The sequence below is a fragment of the Amblyomma maculatum genome, chromosome 5 (assembly GCF_055883805.1).
Source record: "Amblyomma maculatum isolate TAMU_Amacu chromosome 5, ASM5588380v1, whole genome shotgun sequence".
NCBI classification, from domain to species: domain Eukaryota; kingdom Metazoa; phylum Arthropoda; class Arachnida; order Ixodida; family Ixodidae; genus Amblyomma; species Amblyomma maculatum.
The window spans coordinates 132,083,341-132,102,413 of record NC_139348.1 but is presented as its reverse complement, the minus strand read 5'-3'; the positions used below and the strand labels follow the sequence as shown (position 1 = coordinate 132,102,413).

The window sequence follows — 19,073 nt, the reverse complement described above, 5'->3', positions numbered from 1 at the left end:
GCTCAATTGTGTACTTGACCCTACAGCCCAGTCCTCCCTCACGAATGGGTGCCTGCCTGCTAGACTCTAAGCTGCTGGCGTCTTCTCAGCTCCTTTGAAATGCCGGCCCAAGATGTACACTTCGCTGGAATCCTTTCGACTCGCAGGGGGCTTCACGTAGCTGACAAACTGAAAAAACCTTTTTATATCGTTGGAGAGCCTGCCCGCCTCACTGCCGTTCCAGATTTTGCAGAGGAATGATCCACCCGTGCTAAGAGTTTGAAAGGCAAGCATAAGAGCTGCATAGGAGAGTGCAACAATGACTTCGTGGTCGAGTGATCTCACACCACTGGCATTTGGTGCCATGTCACTAAGTATGACATCGACAGGTCTGCCATTGAGGCACTGCAAGATCCTTGCTGTCGACTCTGGCTTGAAGATGTCTGTGTTGGGGAGCAAAGTGGCACCAGGAACAGGATCAATGGGCAGAAGATCTACACCAATCACTGCTCCTTTTGGCAAGCTGTGATCTGAAACAAATAAGGTGCAGTCAGTGTTATACTGTCTAGCTGTAATGATTACGTACATTTACAGAACTTTTACAATAGCACAGCTGCAAAATTTTAAGACATGTATAATGTTCTGTTAGGCAATGCATATCGAGGTTCTTATGATGAAACATGCACCTGCCTAGCACTAGGATGTGTGCACACCCATTTATCTATCTTTTTTATGCTAAAAGGATTTTTTTACCAGCCAAATACGACACACAAGGAAGAACACAGGACAAAGGCTGGTGCCATTTGACCAAGTCAATGGTGGGTACATGACGGATGCTTGCTAAGGAGGGCAGCATGACAGAAGCCGAGACAGAGTTATGGTAAAGACAGAGAGTAAATGCGAAATAAAACTCCGTCCAGAGTGGCCAGGTATCAGATGAAGGGATGCTAAAAAAAAAAAAATTACTGCACGGTTTGACCTGTGACTAATCGTGCACTAGCATGATAAGTCCTGGTTGCATGATGTCCTGAATTTCCATGGCTTTGAGATATGCTGAGCAAGTTGGCAAGAAGACCCGAGTTCGTGCTCCTTCAGGCACCCACCGACACTGAAGCTGAAGGTTTGAGCTGGCTGGCGTAGCGAAGCTACCGCTTCAAAAAACAGACAGTAACTAAAGATCACTTAAAGGCCGTCACCACACAACGGTCCTTGCTCACTTGAGGGTGTGACCCCTATCTTAATAATATGAACACCCGTTTGCGTCTGCACTGGGGTTGCAACCCACATGCCGACAAACAGCACGCGCTTACTTTTTCCGTTTGAATTAATCCTTTCCACGATGACTTGTGTCCATGCACCGGGCGCAGCTCCACATTCCACAACGGTGTAGCCAGGTTTTAGGATGTGGTACTTGTCGTCGATTTCCAGGAGCTTGTAAGCGCTCCTCGCTCGGTAGTTGTCGTACCGTGACTGCTTCACGTACGGGTCGTTAAGTTGCCTCGTCAGCCAGTCCTGGGAAGCTTTGCTCTTACCCTTTATGTTATGCGCCTGAACTTTCAGGAGAGCGGCGCTCACGTGAACTGTACGCCGCAAGTTCTGCGAAGCGGTGTTAGCACGTCTAGAAGTGCACTTCACGAAAACCGTGAGCGCCTCCATGAACGAACGTAACCGCTGCTGGATTGTCTTGATACGACTATGTGCTTCTACAACTATTGTGCATCGTCTACTGCATTCCACGCCGTAAAATGGACTTGGAAAGATATTGAAGGCGCACTTGGCACCATTTGAAAATTTCACCGCTTGAAAAGACAGTAATTATGGTAAAAACTGGAAAAAAACTTGGCTGTTGGAAGAGCTGTGCCAGGGTTGTCAAAGGCGGCGCTGGCGTTCCTGAGCCATTCGTGTGGTGTTGCGGTGTGTGTGTGTTGTGCTCGGCGCTGAGTGCGTGCTGTCTTTTTTTTTTTTTTCCGCCTTAGCCATGTGTTTTGATGTGACATCTTTGATGTGTAACCTGTGAACCAGGTCGGAGTGTCCGCTGACGACATGATTGAGTGTCAACAACAACGGTGCTGCGCGCTGTGTGTGTGAGACAGTGAAACCTCGGCACCTCGTACCGACAGACGGCAATGTAAGTAGGACGAGTTTTGTTTGTACGCTAGCACCGCTAGCACTCCGCCGCCAATGAAAGGAATGCGCCGCGGAAGTGGCGATGTTTCCATTTTAACCGGTTCCGGCGTTGGGAGCCAACGTATTAGCGATCGTCGTAGCTTGCTGTGCATGCTAATCACTTTCGGGCGTGTACGACACTGGCCTTCCAAAAACGCGCTGCTGCAGGGCTTGATCATAAGCACTCGTTCCCGTGGCTAGTTGCGGTTGTTTCGCATTTGGGGAAATGCGAACGTCCGAAGCACTTCGCACAGCGCGCGTAGCCGCATACACGGATAAACCTTCCGCCACGCAGTCTCTGCTTTCCACGCGCTGTCGCCCACCAGATTTCGCGCTTGTCCGGCACCTTGTTGCGCTGTGCGGGGTATTTCGTTGCGTAGTGTCTTTTTTTTTTACATCGCGAACATGCCATCGGAGCCGGTCGCCATGCTGACCGGGCGTTCACCACTCAAGGTCGCAGTAGGCGGTAGGGTCGCTGGAAAAGTGACTCATTCAGATATGCCGTGGATGCCCGTGTCGTGATACGTCCTCGTTTTAAACCACCTGATGATGCCGGCTGTCTTCAATCGCTTCCCCAACCTGTCATGATCATGAGCGACCGTGGAGTGCGCTTTCTTTGCCTAGTGCACCTGCAGTGCTCCGGAACTACATCAATGCTGCTTGCATGAACATTACTTGAGGAGGGGGAGCGCACTGCAGATAGGCGCTGTATTTGGGTCATCGTAGGTGCTGTACGAGGCTGACCGATAGCGCGGCGCGTCGCAGTTTCTTCGGTCTCGCTAATGGTGCCTTCGAAATAGGCTCTCGTTAGCCAGCTGCTGCTAAATTCGCTTTAGCTGCTGCAAGCGGGCGGCGCCCTTGTTGGTCTCTCTTGGAATTTCTAAGGGCACATTGTGCCACCGACGGGGGGCTTGATTTCATCAGCGCCCCGTGTGATCGGGGCGATGACCGATGCCACCTTGTAACTCCTTTTCGTTTAATTCCTACTGTCGTCCCCGTTCCGTCTCCTTTCTTTTTATGCTAGGAACTGTTTATTTATTTATTTATTTATTTATTTATTTATTTATTTATTTATTTATTTATTTATTTATTTATTTATTCAAAGTTGGTTTGTGAATTTTTTTCATTCAGCTTTTTACGCCACCAATACTCTAGTCCTCTTGCTCGTCTCCATGGCTCCTCTACGCACTGCTGCTCGAAGAAAAGAAATGGTGGTATTTAAACTAGTTATACGAGAGAAAGCTCTTTTAAGCATAGATTAGCAAGATTGATAACGGTTTGAATTAGGGGGACCCTCAAGCTTGTAGCCGCGATAGCGCCTTTCCATTTTGCTTGTTTAAATATTTTGTTTAATGATAATAATTGGTCTGAAGGAAAGGAAAATCGCATTATCTATCACACTTTTTCTATGGACACCTGACCCGCGCCGTGGGAGTGAAAGGGATGCCATAGTGAAGGCCTCCGGAGTAATTGATCCCCTGGGGATCTTCGTGCACTGACATCGCTCAGCACACGGACACCTCTACGTTTCTATGGAGGCGAAACGAAGAGGTGTGCTGTGTGATAACCAAATATCCGTCCCCAAGTGGTCGAAATTACTCTGGAGTCCTCCACTCTAGTACCCTTCCTTTCTTTCTGCTTTCACTCCCACTTTGCTTCCTTTTTTTAAGTTGTTTTTTTTTTTTTTTTTGGGGGGGGGGGGAAGGAAATCGCAGTATATCTCACCTTTCGGTATATACCTACTCTTAATTTGTAAATTGGTTTATAGGGAAGGCACAATATCTCTTGCTTATCGCGGGGCATGCACCTACAATAAATTGAGTGTTTCTTTATGGGAAAAAAAGGCCCATAATCTTTCACGGTTCTCGCTGGACACCTAAACCGCGCCGTAAGGGAGGAGTTTGAGGTCACGGTCATTGCGACAAACCGAGGCGAAATCCGAAGTTACCCAAGTAGTAGAGCCTACGCTCTAAAAGTACGGCCTCTATCGTAATCGAGAGTAGACGTAAACATGAAATGGCTTCGGGCATAGCACGTCGGCGGAGACGACCGGTCTTCTGCTGCGACGTGCAAAGCGGTCGGTTTTGTCAAGACTTTTCCTACCTCTCCTTTCATCAGGCTCTTGCACGGCTTAAGCGGCTGTGACGGTGACGGCATTGAAAGGCAGAATAACGCAGAAACGTGCACGGCAATGAAGAGGCGTTGACCTGACAGCAATTTAGGTGTAGCGCGTTTGAGTGTGAAAAGGGAAGCACCATCAGCTGTGTCCGCAACGCGGCGATGGACTTTATTACTAATGCCCGAACGCGCTTCGAGTGAGTGAGTGAGTGAAAAACTTTAATCTGGCGGTGTCCTAAGCGCGTGCACGTGGCACCGTGGCGTCATCCTTGAGGTGGGGACGGGCCTTGGAAGGCGAAGAACTCTAAATCTGCACGTTAAAGAACCCCAGGTGGTCGAAATTTCCGGAGTCCTCCACTTCGGCGTCTCTAACCAAACCATGACGTCATCGGTAAACTCGGGCGCCGCTTTTGAAGCTTGATTCGTCCCAGAGGGCGTTCAGCAGAACGCTCTTCTTGCGTTCGATGCAGCACCGAGGGGACCACCGTTACGACAAGTAGCGTTTCACACACATAAAAGCCTTTTATGGCTCATGACTTGTCAGCGTGTCCGTCCGTGTCCCGCCACTTCGCGACCACGGAGTAAGACAGGAGTGTCGACTCCGTTACAGAGCACTGTAACTCCGCTTTTGGGAAAGGCGAAATTTGGCCACATCGGAGAAAGCTTGGTGGCGCTTACGATAGATGGCGCTCTTATTTAAGTACCGCTTTATGTGATAAACCTGGAATGGAGGATACAAGACAGTAACCTAGGTTTTAACCTGTCATATAGATTAGATGGAAAGGCGGTAGAGCAGCGCCTCCCCGGTTTGATGTATGCAGACGATATTGTGCTGCTAGCTGAGAGTCTGGAAGAATTTCGAACTCTAGTTAAGTATTGCGGAGACGAAGGGGACGCTCTAGGCTTCAGTTTCAGCGCAGTTAAGTCGGGTATGATGATTTTCAACGGCTCAACTGATCAGGGTCTTAAAATACAAGGCCATGAAATACCTAGAGTAGCAGAATATAAATATCTGGGGGTATGGGTAAACGAAGGATTGGCATACATTAGACAGCATGAGCTGAGGCCAAAGGGCGAAGGCCAAAGAGCGAAGGAATGCCGGGATAATGAAGCATAAGGCATTGTGGGGATACAATGGGTATGAGGTTTTGAGGGGTATTTGGAAAGGAATGATGGTGCCCGGACTTACTTTCGGAAATGCGGTTTTGTGCCTGAAATCAGAGGTACAGTCGACATTAGAAATCAATCAGAGATCCTTTGGACGATTAGCACTAGGTGCCCACGGCAAAACTACAAATGAGGCGGTACAGGGAGATATGGGCTGGGCATCTTTCGAAGTACGGGAAGTTCAGAGTAAAATATTATATGAGGAACGCCTGAGGAAATTGGACAGTAACAGGTGGGCAGCTAAAGTGTTTAAATACCTGTACTTAAAAGGCGTTGACTCACAGTGGAGGAAAAGAACTAGGAAACTAACTAGTAAGTATGCTGGCCACAAGGACGGAGAAATAAAGAGCATTAAGCAACAGGTGAAAAACACAGAAGGTAAAAATTGGATAAATTCGATGGAAAAGCAACGGAGTGTGGAATTATACCGAAAATGGAAAATGCAGATCAGGAAGGAAGATTTCTTTGATAACTCAAGAGGCAGTGCCCTACTTTTTGAAGCTAGATCAGGGTGCCTTAGAACACGCTGCTACAAAAAGAAATTTAACAATGGAGATGACGCATGTGCTGTATGTGGTAACTCCAGTGAAACAATTGACCATATTATACTCGAATGTAATGGTATCCATCCGGAAGTTGATGCAGGCGCAATCACTGTTTCTGAAGCTCTAGGGTTTAGAGATAACAGTGGCCGGTGAATAAACCGGCGGTGGAAACTAGCAAAAAACGACTGGAAGATTGTTGGCTTAAAAGCAGAGAAGTGACATAAGGTTAGCAATGTAGGAACAAAAATTTAATAAATAGAATGACGGTTTAGTTAATCAATAAGATATAGGGAGAAAAATGAGCATGATAGCTACTGCTACCACCCCGTTTCAAAGGGGACGCTCCTATATTCCATCCATCCATCCATCGCAGGTGTGGCATCATGTTCGTGCTTCTCTTCTCCCAGTCCTCTGACTTTTGTTTGTTTTTTCTTCCTTTTTTTTAACTTTCTTCTTTCTCCCTTTCACTTTTGGCGTGCGCACCAGTTTTGGTGCCGACCCGTTTCAAAGGGTATGGCCCTGAGCATCATCATCAATCAGCGGGGGCGGTATTGCAGAACTGCGTTGTTTGCGTTCAGTTCGGACGCTTTGTGATTGGCTGGAAGCAGACGACGCGAAAGGGACGACACAGCTTTGGTTAGTACAACAGAAACTGAACGCTTTTACGTCATCTGACGTGCACTTCCGGTGGTGAGTTTCGCCAAGGGGAAGAGCTCAAGCAAAACTCTACACCGGAAGTGCGTAGTAGGTGACGTAAAAGCGTTCAGTTTGCGTTCACTTTCTGTAATATCGGCCCAGGCGCCACGTGTGCAACATTGCACTGTTGTGCCAGGAATGGTACGGCGCGGGGAACGCGTCGTCTGCTAGGCGAGGAAAGCTCCGCCATAGCTCGTGGTATCTCCCCTGCAGCTGCCTGCCTCTTTGATCGTTTTTGCCTCAAAATCTTACGAATTTAATTATTTAAGAATGAAATCTTAGTTGGGATGAGGGTATAAGAAAGCATTTAAAGCTTCATACGACTGCTGTGTAGTCACAGTTGTATTCTTCACTCCCAGGGCGTGCGCGCACAGCAAGATCAAGCTTGTTCTATAGCAGTTCAGTTGTTGCTGCACAGGTTACTTTGACTGATATAGCCGAAACGAGTCACCTTAGCAGGCTCGCAAATTCATATTTTCGGAATCAGACAAACTGTTAAACTGTTTTACAGCATGCATATGTACCGTGTTCATGTGAGAGGTCGCCTGGAAATGTGATGCGCAGAACGTTGTTCTCTTAGCGCTTGCTGTTTCATGCCCGTCTGTACTTCCCTTCTTGTAGAGTGGCCCCCATCGAGGTTAACACCTCGCGCGCGTGAGGTTAACACTCTGCTGCCGCGTGAGGTTAACACTGTGAATTCGCCGCTAGGTGGCCGCCCGATAAAACCTTTTCGCGACTACTCGCATGGTGTGAAAGAAATGAGGAAAGACGCCGCTTAGTAGCAAAGAAAGCAGCAAGCCGAGAACGTTTCGGGAAGTGTTGACGTACAGACGCACTGTGCGAATGAAAACGGCCGGCTAACGGGTGGCCAGCAACCACGGGGATATGATTCGCTCTCGAATAAGTGACTGAAGAGACCAGTGCGCGACCCGTGCTCACTAGCGTGTTTGCATTAGTCGCTGTGCGACCCAACGCTCACTTGTACCGCTCAAGCAGTCGTACTCGAAATGTAGTGCGATGCCCCCTCCCCCCAGCGCCGGCCCCCTCATGATCTTTCCTTGCTGTCGGCACCTAATGTTAGCTCAGGTTAAAAAAGCTATGGGGATTTAATTTGACACGGAACTTTCACGTTCGGCATCTTCCTGGCCCTTACGTGTGTCGTTTTGGGAAGTGTTTTTACTTAAGGAGAAAAGTTCAAAACGAGCAACATATTTCACCATACAGACGACCGACGGTTCTCGGAGGTTCGGACATCCGACGGAAATACGCGATCCGGAGTCACAAACGATAGTCCGACGGATGTCCGCGGTACGTATGTCAAACACAAACGGATTTCCGTCGGACTATCGTTTGTGACTCCGGATCACGTCCCACGGACGTCCGACTTGCACCCGGAGGCGGACATTTGGACATTTCCCGGAACTTGATCGCAGGGCCCCCTATTGATGTACAAATTTGCCAATAACATTCGTGTAAAGCTCAGCAAGCATGTGTCGCGGAAATCTGTCACATAGTAGTGCTCAGTGCCTTTGTCGTGAAAGGTAAAGCAGACAACAGAATATGCAACAGGTGTTTAAGTTTCCTGTTGGGTGCTTTACTTTCCTTAACGCAACAAAGCATTGAATAGCAGTTTGCAATTGAACTTTTCATTCAAGAGGCACCGTCTTCGAAGGCATGCACAAGCATACCAGCATGCGCGTTTGTAAAAACAACATTTTTGATTATTTTTAGGCTTTGTTGTAAAAACTGCATAAACAGTCTACAGTAAAAAAATACCATGTTAAAATTGCCTGCAAAAATAGAATGGCATGGGTAAAAAGCAGGCTACTGGAGTACTAAGAATCTACTTGAATAATTTTAAAAAATATCCTTGGCCGCGACAGCTAGACCAGTGGCCCCCTCCATCCTATTGCAGGTTGATTCCCAGTTTTGGCTGGACAGCTTGATCGCGTGGTCTTCGATTGCCTAGTTTAGTCTGGCGATCTGTCTGCTCAGGGTCCGATTCCACCGCTTCCGAATTACCTAGTCTTTCGTCTTTTTTGGTGCTCCTTCGTGCTTCCTATAGATGAGAGTCATAAGACGATGTACCGCGCGGCCCCTTCACTGGACGCGACCGCTTAGTCAGCTGCGGTTGAGGATTATTACCCAACATTACAGAATGGGACTGGCAAAAATACCTACATTTTTACCATTTTATTCGTCCTCTCGAACTGAGAAAAAAAAATATATAAAAATAAAGGAGAGAGCCCGGACCAGAAAAAGCTTTGCCAGGCTTAAAACCAATTAAAAATAAATAAAAAGGAGCAGAAGCTCGAGATTAAAAAAACAAATACTTTAAAAAGCGAAAGAAGGTATTAAAAAACAAAAAAACCGAGGTCCATTTTGCTAGGTGGTCCACGGTGGCTTAAGGATAATAAATAGAAAAAAACAGAAGGTAGCATCCAGACCTGCAAATGAAACAAAAACAGGAACCAGAACCAGAAAAGAAGGGCCTACCTGCAGGCCCCTTTTTAGACAAAGGACAGGCAGTAATATGGCGTCGCCTGCAAACAAACTCGTATCCGAACCAGGTCGCTTGCAGTGGCGGTTACACTAATAGGTGTAAATCAGGTAAGGAGAGGGCGGGTCTCACCCATATCATATGGGGATGCCCACAGGCGCCATCTTGAAGGTCGGTCGTAATATTAGGGCCCTGAAACGATGGGAGACCTTACTGCGCAGCTCTAATCCAGAGTCAAGTATACCGTCCGACGGGACAAAGCTGCCGCCGAGATCCAAGGACCCCTGGTCATTGATGAGGCAGAAGGGCCAAACCCTGCTTGTATCTGTTGACCCGCCGCGCACCAGTTATCATTCTTAACGTACACTGACATCGCACAGCACGCGCATTACTCTGTTCCGCCTCCATCGACACGTAGTCACCAGCGGTGGGGTTCGAGCCCGGGTACTCCGGTTCGTTAGCCGAGGGCCTTAACCACTAAGCCACCGCGACTGGGTTCAGCCATCCCGTAACCTCGGGATTCGAACAGCTTCGTTTCCACAACAGAGTGAACAAGCGCGCTTGGTGGTGCTTGTAATCGGGGGGACCTTAAATTAGCGAAAATACGGTAGGCGGCCTCCATTTAATTTCATCTGACATCTCCTTTCGACGGTGGGATCGACGTGACGTTTATACAGCTCGCTTCGGCGGCAGCCGGGCAGAAACAATCGCCTCTTAAGTGTATGTTGGGACAGTGTTAATGACTCCTGTTTGCCGGCTCCCATTGCGGTTCCTTGTTCGGGTGCATGCAGAGAGAGCGCTCAGATTCCGGACACCATGTTTGGCTTCAGGGAAAAGCTATCAGCCTAGGACGTTCTCCTCCAGATCAAAGAAGAGGTATATACTGACGGGTATACTGCGCTCGGCAGAACACATGCACATGGCATTTGACAATGTTGGTCACAAGGGGATCTTGAACGGTCTGGCAGACACGAATTGTGGAACCAGAGTCTACGAGTACGTTCAGAGCTTCTGAGTAACCGGACGTCCTAAATCAAGCTTGGTAACGTAGAAACAGAGACCTTCTGCCCGCCCAACAAAGGGACGCCTCAAGGGGCAGTCATTTCGCCCACGCTCTTCAACGTGGCAATGATTGGCCTGGCGAGGCGCCTGGAGAAGGTGGAGAGCATACAGCACGCTATGTACGCGGATGACGTCGCCATCTGGACGGCCACAGGATCACTCTGGGAGAAAGAAGCAAAATTGCAAGAAGCAGCACCTGTCATAGAAGAGTATCTAATACAGAGGGGCTTGGAGTGCTCATCAGAGAAATCAAAACTGATCAGAATCTGACGAGGGAAGGGCAACCGCTCTGTTCCCACAAACCAAAACCACAAGCTCGAGATCCAGCTACAAGGAGAGATCGTGCCCGAAAAGACAACCGTGAGGATTCTGGGGATGTGACTCCAATCGAATAAAAGGTGCCAACACACTTTTAATTTGCTTAAGACCTTGACCCAGAGGTCGCCCGAATGATAGCACGGGTGACCGGCAAAAAGATGGGGATGGAAAAGCCGGACACTCTCAAACTGGTCCGGAACCTCGTGATTAGCAGAGCGTACACTCTACTCTACCTCAATATGACCAAAGGACAGGAAGACAGAGTGGACGCCATCATCAAAATGGCGATTAAGTCCGCACTCGAGCTTCCCAAGAACACGCCAAACCACAAGCTGGCAGCTCTGGGTCTACACAGTACAATACAAGAATTGGCAGAATGCCAGGTCAAGTCGCAGCTGAACAGACTTCTGCAAGCGAGGACGGCAAGACGGGTGCTGGAAAGGTTGGGGTACAGCACACACCTACAGGCTTTTAACAGGACAACAGAGGTACCGCGGGAAGTCACAAATTGGTACCGAGTTCAGCCCATACCAAGAAACATGGATCCCCGCCTACACTCGGGAAGGGGGCAGGCGAGGGCAGAGTATTATGAGAAAACATTCGTCCAAAGAGTCACGTCAAGGTTCACCGACGCAGTTTTATACGAAACCAACGCAAAGAGAGTGATAGCCACGGTCACGGACTGCGAGGTAATTAGCGCCTCGATCCAAAACTGTACGGTCACCGAGGCAGAAGTGGCTGTCGTACAGGCCATTAGGCAGGGAAGAGGAAAGGGGGAGAGTCTGAAGATGCTGTCAGATTCTCAATCCGCATGCAGAAATTTTCAGCGGGGCAAGGTATCTAAGATAGCACACCAATTCCTGGCTTCCACAAGCGAGCCAACAAAACCATACACTCAAACACTAGTGCGGATTCCGGGGTACGCAGGTATCACGGGGAATTTGTACGCAGACAGCGTAGCCCGAGGACATACAACCTACTGTGCGCCCAACAGTCTCGCGGCAGACGACCTGAATCCGCTTGACCCCACTACATCATAATACTGCAGCCCTTCAGAGGCTAGCGGAAAGTATATCCGGAGCCACATAATAAGCTCAGAAACGAGGAGGCCATAGTTCTGAGGCGGCTACAGACGGGCACCTTCATTAAATTACACATATTACAAGTGATGCATCCCACTACATTCAGAGAAGAATGCCCATGGTGCAGGGAGGACCCCTACCCTGTACCACATAACGTGGGAATGCAGTGCACATCAAATACAAACAGTTCAAAATCCAAATGAAAGGCAGTGGGAGTCTGTTGGCCAGCTCTGACCCGGAGGCTCAGCTCTACCTGTTCACAAGAGCTCGCAAGCTATCGAAAGCCAGTGGTGCCCTGGACTGGGGGCGCCAACCGCTCGTCAGCCTCGGCTGAAAAGGCGGAGATAAAAAAGATCCTCAAGCATTTAATGAAGTTTATTCAATCACTCATTCATTCCTTTTTAAATGAGGTAGGCACTTTAAGCCACACTATGGCGAAGCGTAAGCGCGTTTTCTTTATTGCGAAGACGTAAGGCTTTAGTACTTACTCACCCGTCTCTGCCGAATTGTGTAATATTCCTGGTGCCCTCGCCGCTGTTGCTGTGTGTACTCCTTTTAGGCGCTTGAGGCAATCATCTCACAGAGCTCATCCGTCAATGACGGCCGAGGAAATCGCAATCGCTCCTGCAGATGTTAAGCACGCCAAATATTGGGGCAGAATTGAAACACACATTTTGCGATTCCGAGAGGGCCTGCCGATCCTACCACATGGGGCGAGTTGTATATATTCAAGCAGGCACATCGCGTAACGAAAGAGGAAAACAAGATCGGCGGTCTGAAGCACGCAGTAATCTACGTAAGAATCGATAGCAACGAGCCAGCCGACAGGACAGCCCGAGGGCATACTTTCATGGCACCTGCACCGGCTCTCTCAGTGCCGCGCAGCCCCTCACGTACGGGGAATTAATGGAATACTTCAACTCGGGAAGGAAACGATAGGTAGAGCCACATAAGTAGCCTTGCAGACAGGAAGCAAATGGCGTGGACGAGGAGCGTACAGGCTGTGAGCTTCCGAAACTGAACCAAATACCACAAAGTCTGGTCCAAAAGTCTGAAAGACTACGCGTGCGGACAAGTTTATGACGTCATTCACTCGATAATGAACTGCAGAGGACAATTGCGGAAACGTATTAGCACTATAGTCACTCGGGCAAACGGGGTGGGAGGCGAAGCTGGCCCATACGAATTCCTCTGAGCAGCGCGAGCTGCTAACCACAGCCTGAGAGATACAGCACAAGCCACTGGGATCCTGGGCTATGTACAACCACACGTGCATTCTGGAAACACAGTTATTCTCTCTCTCTCTGGTGTGCTGAGGGCCTCCGAACCGCTCTCGCTCAGGTTCTATAGGTGTGCAGAAAATCTCTCTCACCGCCCGAAACAGTATCGCGAGAGTGGCCAATGGCAGAAAGTGTTGCGGGTAGTCCAGCCACCCCTCCAAGGTGCGAACTGATTGCGAAAATCTTGCGATGAACGCTGCCGCGAATTCGTCGCTCGAGTCGCGCACCGCCATTCGACCGGGCGCAGTGCGGGGCGCGGTGCAGCCGTTGCATTGAAGCAGGAAACGAATTGTACCAGGGGCGAAACGCTATACGCGCAGACGAGGCAGCTTAGATTATTTGCTCGCTCTCTAATCTAATGATTTCGCATCGTCACAACCTCTGAGTCATTGCACAGAGGAAAAACCTGTTCACTTCACTTGAGAAGCGCTCGGCACCGACAGCCATTTCAAACGACACCACTGGCTCCGTAAGGATATGTGCCACCTTCGTACTGGCCATATCAAATGGATTGCGTTAAGCACCCCGTGAGGCGGGGCACTTAACAGTGACCAAATTATATGAGAGGTTCTCTCTATAGTACAGATTGAGCACTGCATGAAACGAGGATTTAGATCTTTTTATTTCAGCGCTGAAAAATCGAATAAAATGGTTTGCCTCGATGCACACGCCTTCGACTGGAGTAGGGGGCGAGGGGGGGGGGGGGGGGATGATCAAGGCTTGTTAGGATCGGACTCCTAGCCGCGGTTCGCGCAACTCCTGCAGCGACCGACTACTGAGCCGAGCGGGTACCGGCGAGCGCCTGAAGACCCTTTACAAGGCCACAATGCTGCTCCGCATGGCACCGGCGCATTGAGGACAAGCCTCGGTGTCAGACGTGTTTGGACACGGGAGACCGGCGCGCTCGCTTTTGGGCTTCTTGGCCCGCCGCCAACTGCTACCTCCGGATTGGACAGCTCAAATGCCAACGGTTTCCGGGCCTATAAAAAAATACGCCGTTTGTCGGGGGAGGCCGTGGTAAGCGTCTGTTGTGCTCCTCAGACGGAGGCGGATTCTTCCTGGCCGGCGCTGTGCGAAGACGATCGCGGATAACCGGTAGCTTTCGAACCCCGTGCCGATGTTCTGTCCTGTACCATGCCTGTGAATTAATGTGTTAAGCCACCTTTTGTTCACCTCGTCTGGTGTGCCTTGGCACACGAATTAGAGTCGTGACCGTGGTGTTATCGATTTGGTCGGATGTCTCGGCAGAAGATAGTCTAAGCTCCACCGGCTCCTGACATCTAACAGGCTGAACCTTTTGAACCAGGCGGCGGCGGCGCGCGCCAGCCTTAAATAGTGATATATTTTGTACTTACTCTTGCCTTGCTTTTATCCACCAGTTGATTCCCAGTCGAAAGAAACTACAGAACTGTGTCAAAAACACGACAAAATATTCTGTACTGTCGTAAACGTCAGATTTTTCTGTAGTTCTGTATAGTACATTTTTGTAGTTTTTCTGTAATATATTTCTGCAGTCTGTAGTTTTGTGGCACTTTTCTGTTACTACAGAACGTTCTGTTGTCACAACAGGTTTCCCGTCAAAAACCGCACAGAAATTCTGTCGTAACAACAGAAAATTATCTGTAGTTTTTTCCGACTGGGTTTGCTTTTATCCACCAGAAATAACCAAACCTCCGTTTGATTATTTTTACCCATTCAGAATATTTCCCCTCAACTATTCTTGATTCCCAGTACTTAGATTTCTAAGTCTGCCCTGTTCCCTTGAACTAGGGTGGGGCCCTTCACAGGAACTATTGTCAAGTATTTAGCCTTTTCTTCCCCTTCTCCACACGCATCGCAGAGCGTGTCTTTCTTTTGGTACTTGACTTGGTACGTCTTAGTCCTCAGTACTTTTGTCCTAGCCTTGAACAGCATGCAATGAGCTGCCCCTAGAATTCGCAAATGTTTTCTTTGTCTATTTCCTCCTTGAATTTTCTATACATTCCCAGTGCTGATTTGATCTGCATCCCTGTTTTCCGCTGAGCCCTTTCTGTTTCTTTAAAGGGCCGCTGGAATGCTATTTGCGGTAAAGCTCTAGTGTAATAAATCCATCGATGATGTCTTTGTGAGTATTCGAGCCAAATTTGAAAACTTTGCTTGGAGCCGGTAATTTGCAATCATTTCTTTTTTTTTTTAAAGTGCTCCTCGCGACCGCTCGCAACCGATTGGGGCGACACATCTTCGCGTTCAAACCTCCCCACAGATGTCATTGGGGCTAGAGTTATATGCCAGAGTTGCGCGAAGGTGCCGCATAAGCAACCAATAATACGGTAATAAATTTTTTAATGCGATTTCAGGGCTTATAACACCGTGCTCTATGTTTACAGAATTACAACGCGAAAGTACAGCACAAATATTTGGTGTCCCTACCCCTTTAAAGATTATCAAGCCCCCTCCCCTTAGAATCAGTGTTCACAACAGAGCACGCAGCATAGGACAGACGGAAGAAATGTTATCGGTAAGATTGAAGGAGCAAGGTGACTGACGATTGAAAAGTTGTGCAGCGAAGCCATACGTCGTCTTTGCGGGAGCCGAGCATCCAGACTTGAAAGCAGTCTAGAAGGAATTATTTTGGCTGTCCTAATCGAAAGGGTCAACGTCGCTACAGTTCGCACACAGCGCGGCAATCAGTACCGATAACGGATGATGCAATGCAGCCAGGGTGCCCGTTGGGTTGGCTTCACGGTGCTACACGGTTGCTTGGCGGCGAAAGAAAAGGAACACGGAACTCTGGCAAAGCCTATATAGTAACTCTAATTGGGGCTTGCAGGGCGCGCCTTCTCATTGGACGCTCCCAAGTTACGCGGGAAGGACGAGGAGTGGTGGGGAGACGTCCCAACTTTTTTTTTTTTTTTTTTTTCGCGCAACAGCATGCGTATAGTTGAGGGGTGAGAGGAGGCGCATCATTTTCGATCGCCCGTATGTTCGGTGCTAATAAAGCTAGCTTAGAAATCTTTTGCGCTGCAGGGATGATTATTTTATTAAATAGCTTTTCATGGACCCGTTAGCCTTTTCTTTACCGATAGTTTCTCGTGTGAACTTATCCCCTGCTGCCGTCCAAATATTTGCTTGCCTATTTTCTTGCCCGATTCCTCCATTTTAATTGTGTCAACATGCCTCCTGTAGAGGTAACCGAAGACTTTTCTATAATAGCCCTCCGCGTTTCTCCCATTTCTCTCAACAGCTTTTCAAATTCTGTCTTGCTGCTGGCTTCCCTGTCCTCAAATGAAGACCATCCCAGATCACCTTGTGTACCCCGTGGTTCGGTGTATTTCAGTGAGCTCCCGGAGCGAACCTATTTACCTCGCGCTGCCTAATTTAAAACCGTGCTCGGACTTCCGGTTTCATACACAGGACAACATTGCCAAAAGTCAGACTATAGGAGCCATCACTCCTTTCTGAATCCCTTGTAATACCTGTTGTAAATCCACAGTGCCTTATTTTTCTCGACCGCTGTGTTCTTGCTACCTTCAGCCGTTATTTTTGATGCTCCGTTCGATACTCAGCTCCGGTATTTAACCACACCCCAAGGTACTTGTACTTATCCAAATCCACTACCTCCAGCTTTGCCTCCTGTATCCTATACTCGCCGCCCTCGTTATCGTAAAAAAAAAAAAAAAAAAAAAAAATAATAGCTGCCGATTTTTCGTTGCTAAAGTTCGGACCTAATCTGTCTCCCTCTGTACCGCAGATATCCGTTAACCCCTGCAAATCTTCCCTGATGGCATCCGTTATGGCACCACATCATCCGTGTACATATTACTCCTGGTAATGACTTTCGGACGCATTCTTTTTGCTTGAAAAGGGAAAGTTTGAAGCCTAGCCCGATCCTCTATGCGGAGGTGGAAATGCTGTGCCATGTGTGCCATTCTGTGTCAGTCTCACCTTTTGCGCCAAGCTGCGCCTGAACTGCAATTTATACAGCGCCAAATTTAGCCGAGTATTATCGTCAATTAAGCAACACTGGGCGCACACAAAGGCGCACGCGGCACGACAGTTTGGTTATAGTTTGGTTCACTCGTGGTGTTTGTCCTAACGCTCTTATCGCTGCTGCTGTCACTAAAGGCCGGTATCATTACCAGCTAATCGATTTCACTGCTGTTTGTATAGTGGCTTTCATTTGTCTATTTTTTTTTCACGAACTCGAACAAACATCTTCACAATCGTTGCATAATAATTGGGATGCGGAATTAATTAATTTTCATGCAGTTTTTGGACTATGGTAAAGTCGCTTTATTTCGACCCGACCCTCTTTATTTCGACAAATTACCCGAAGTTGCGAATTAACAAATTCGCAACTTCGGGTAATTTGAGCTAGGCGTGCGGTCTCGACCTATGTAAGTCTATGGCGTGTCGGCCGCTCCTTCATTCGGACAGGTGCAGGCTCGCTCTGGTTATTTAATGCGGAGGATTACGTTGAGGTATACGACACGCACCTCCAGCGATCACCGATATACGCCTCCCCGAACCTGAATTGCATGTAACAGTTGTACCCGCGGACACTGTGCGCGCTGTGGCAGGTATGACGACGACAGGAATTTCACCGTATCTGAAGTTAAGTTCAGTCTCATAGTTTTCGATTCGCTTTACTTCATGGTCCAATCCCGCGGCTGCGATTGAACACGCGCATCGGACGCTATTTGAGGCGCCAGTGTTTTCTTCTTTTTTTTTTTTTTTTTTTTTTTTTTTTTTTTTTTTTTTTTTTTTTTTTTTTTTCAATGGCGTAACGCTGTTCTAAAGCACGCGCACATATCCCAGGATCCACGTTCTGCTTCCAGCTGATCACATGCAGTTTCACCGCTCTGAGCGCTTCGCCGAAATACTTCGCCGAGTTTACTTCGCGATAAAGCATCCTCAAAACTCGACGGGGCCGTTTTGAGCACAGGCATCAAGGATTGCTCCATAATATATATATATATATGCAGATCAATCAAGGGGAAATGAGGGTGCTCGTTATAATACATGAAGGCTAAGCCAACAGTCGGCGAGGCCAAGGAAAGCGTTGGGGATGGTAATTTATGTCTTTTTTTTTTAATGTTTACTTGGATAATCACAGAAATTAGTAATGTAATCTATATTAAGGGGAAAGATAATTAGACACAAAGTAGAAGAAAAAACAACGTGCCGATGGTGGGATCCGAACCCACGACCTCCGAATAACGCGTCCGGTGCTCTTATATATATATATATATATATATATATATATATATATATATATATATATATATATATATATATGAAGGAAAGAAGCCAACAGTCGGCGAGGCCAAGGAAAGCGTTGGGGATGGTACTTTATGTCTTTTTTTTTTTATTGATGTTTACTTGGATAATCACAGAAATTAGTAATGTAATCTGTTAAGGGGAAAGATAATTAGACACAAAGTAGAAGAATATATATATATATATATATATATATATATATATATATATATATATATATATATATATATATATATATATATATATATATATATATATATATATATATATATATATATATATATATATGTGAAGGAAAGAAGCCAACAGTCGGCGAGGCCAAGGAAAGCGTTGGGGATGGTACTTTATGTCTTTTTTTTTATTAATGTTTACTTGGATAATCACAGAAATTAGTAATGTAATCTGTTAAGGGGAAAGATAATTAGACACAAAGTATATATATATATATATATATATATATATATATATATATATATATATATATATATATATATATATATATATATATATATATATATATATATATATATATATATATATATATATCCCTGTCATTACTGAATTGCATTGCGAAAGGGGTAGTTAGACTTTTACAATTCTGAAGCAATCCAACTTTCCCAACAGTGTGCGCAAAGCAAAGCGCTTTTCACTTCGGTTTTGTCTCAGTTAAATGCAGACAGCTGTCATGCAAGTAAGTGTTCATCAGATTAAATTTCTGTAATTCAAATCGTTTCCGGCAATTTTTTCCGAGTCTATTCAATAATTTGAACTTTAGGTTAATTTGAACATTCTTTTCTGTTCCATTGGAAGTCAAATTCAATAGAACTTGATGTGGTTGTAAACTGAAAAATGCTGCTACTAGTGTTTAACGCTCTCAGCTTGTTGCAAAGTGCGCCGAAAT

At 47.1% G+C, this 19,073-nt stretch overlaps 2 protein-coding genes across 2 annotated transcripts in view; one reads left to right on the top strand and one right to left on the bottom strand.

Annotated features, from left to right (window-relative positions):
* Positions 1 to 66: 66 nt before the first annotated feature.
* Mrm2 (Mitochondrial rRNA methyltransferase 2) lies at positions 67 to 1,761 on the bottom strand. The gene is made up of 2 exons (XM_084604359.1): positions 1,290 to 1,761; positions 67 to 509 (listed from the first exon to the last, which is right to left on the bottom strand). Exons 1-2 carry the CDS (start codon positions 1,633 to 1,635, stop codon positions 67 to 69), a joined length of 789 nt encoding a protein of 262 aa, XP_084460485.1. The 5' UTR covers positions 1,636 to 1,761.
* Positions 1,762 to 1,875: 114 nt separating this feature from the next.
* Positions 1,876 to 19,073, top strand: part of MICAL-like (protein) — a 62,211-nt gene continuing 45,013 nt past the window's right edge. The window contains exon 1 of the mRNA XM_084604355.1: positions 1,876 to 2,107. The gene's annotated coding sequence lies outside the window, so the exon portion shown is untranslated. The remainder of the gene's footprint in view (positions 2,108 to 19,073) is intronic.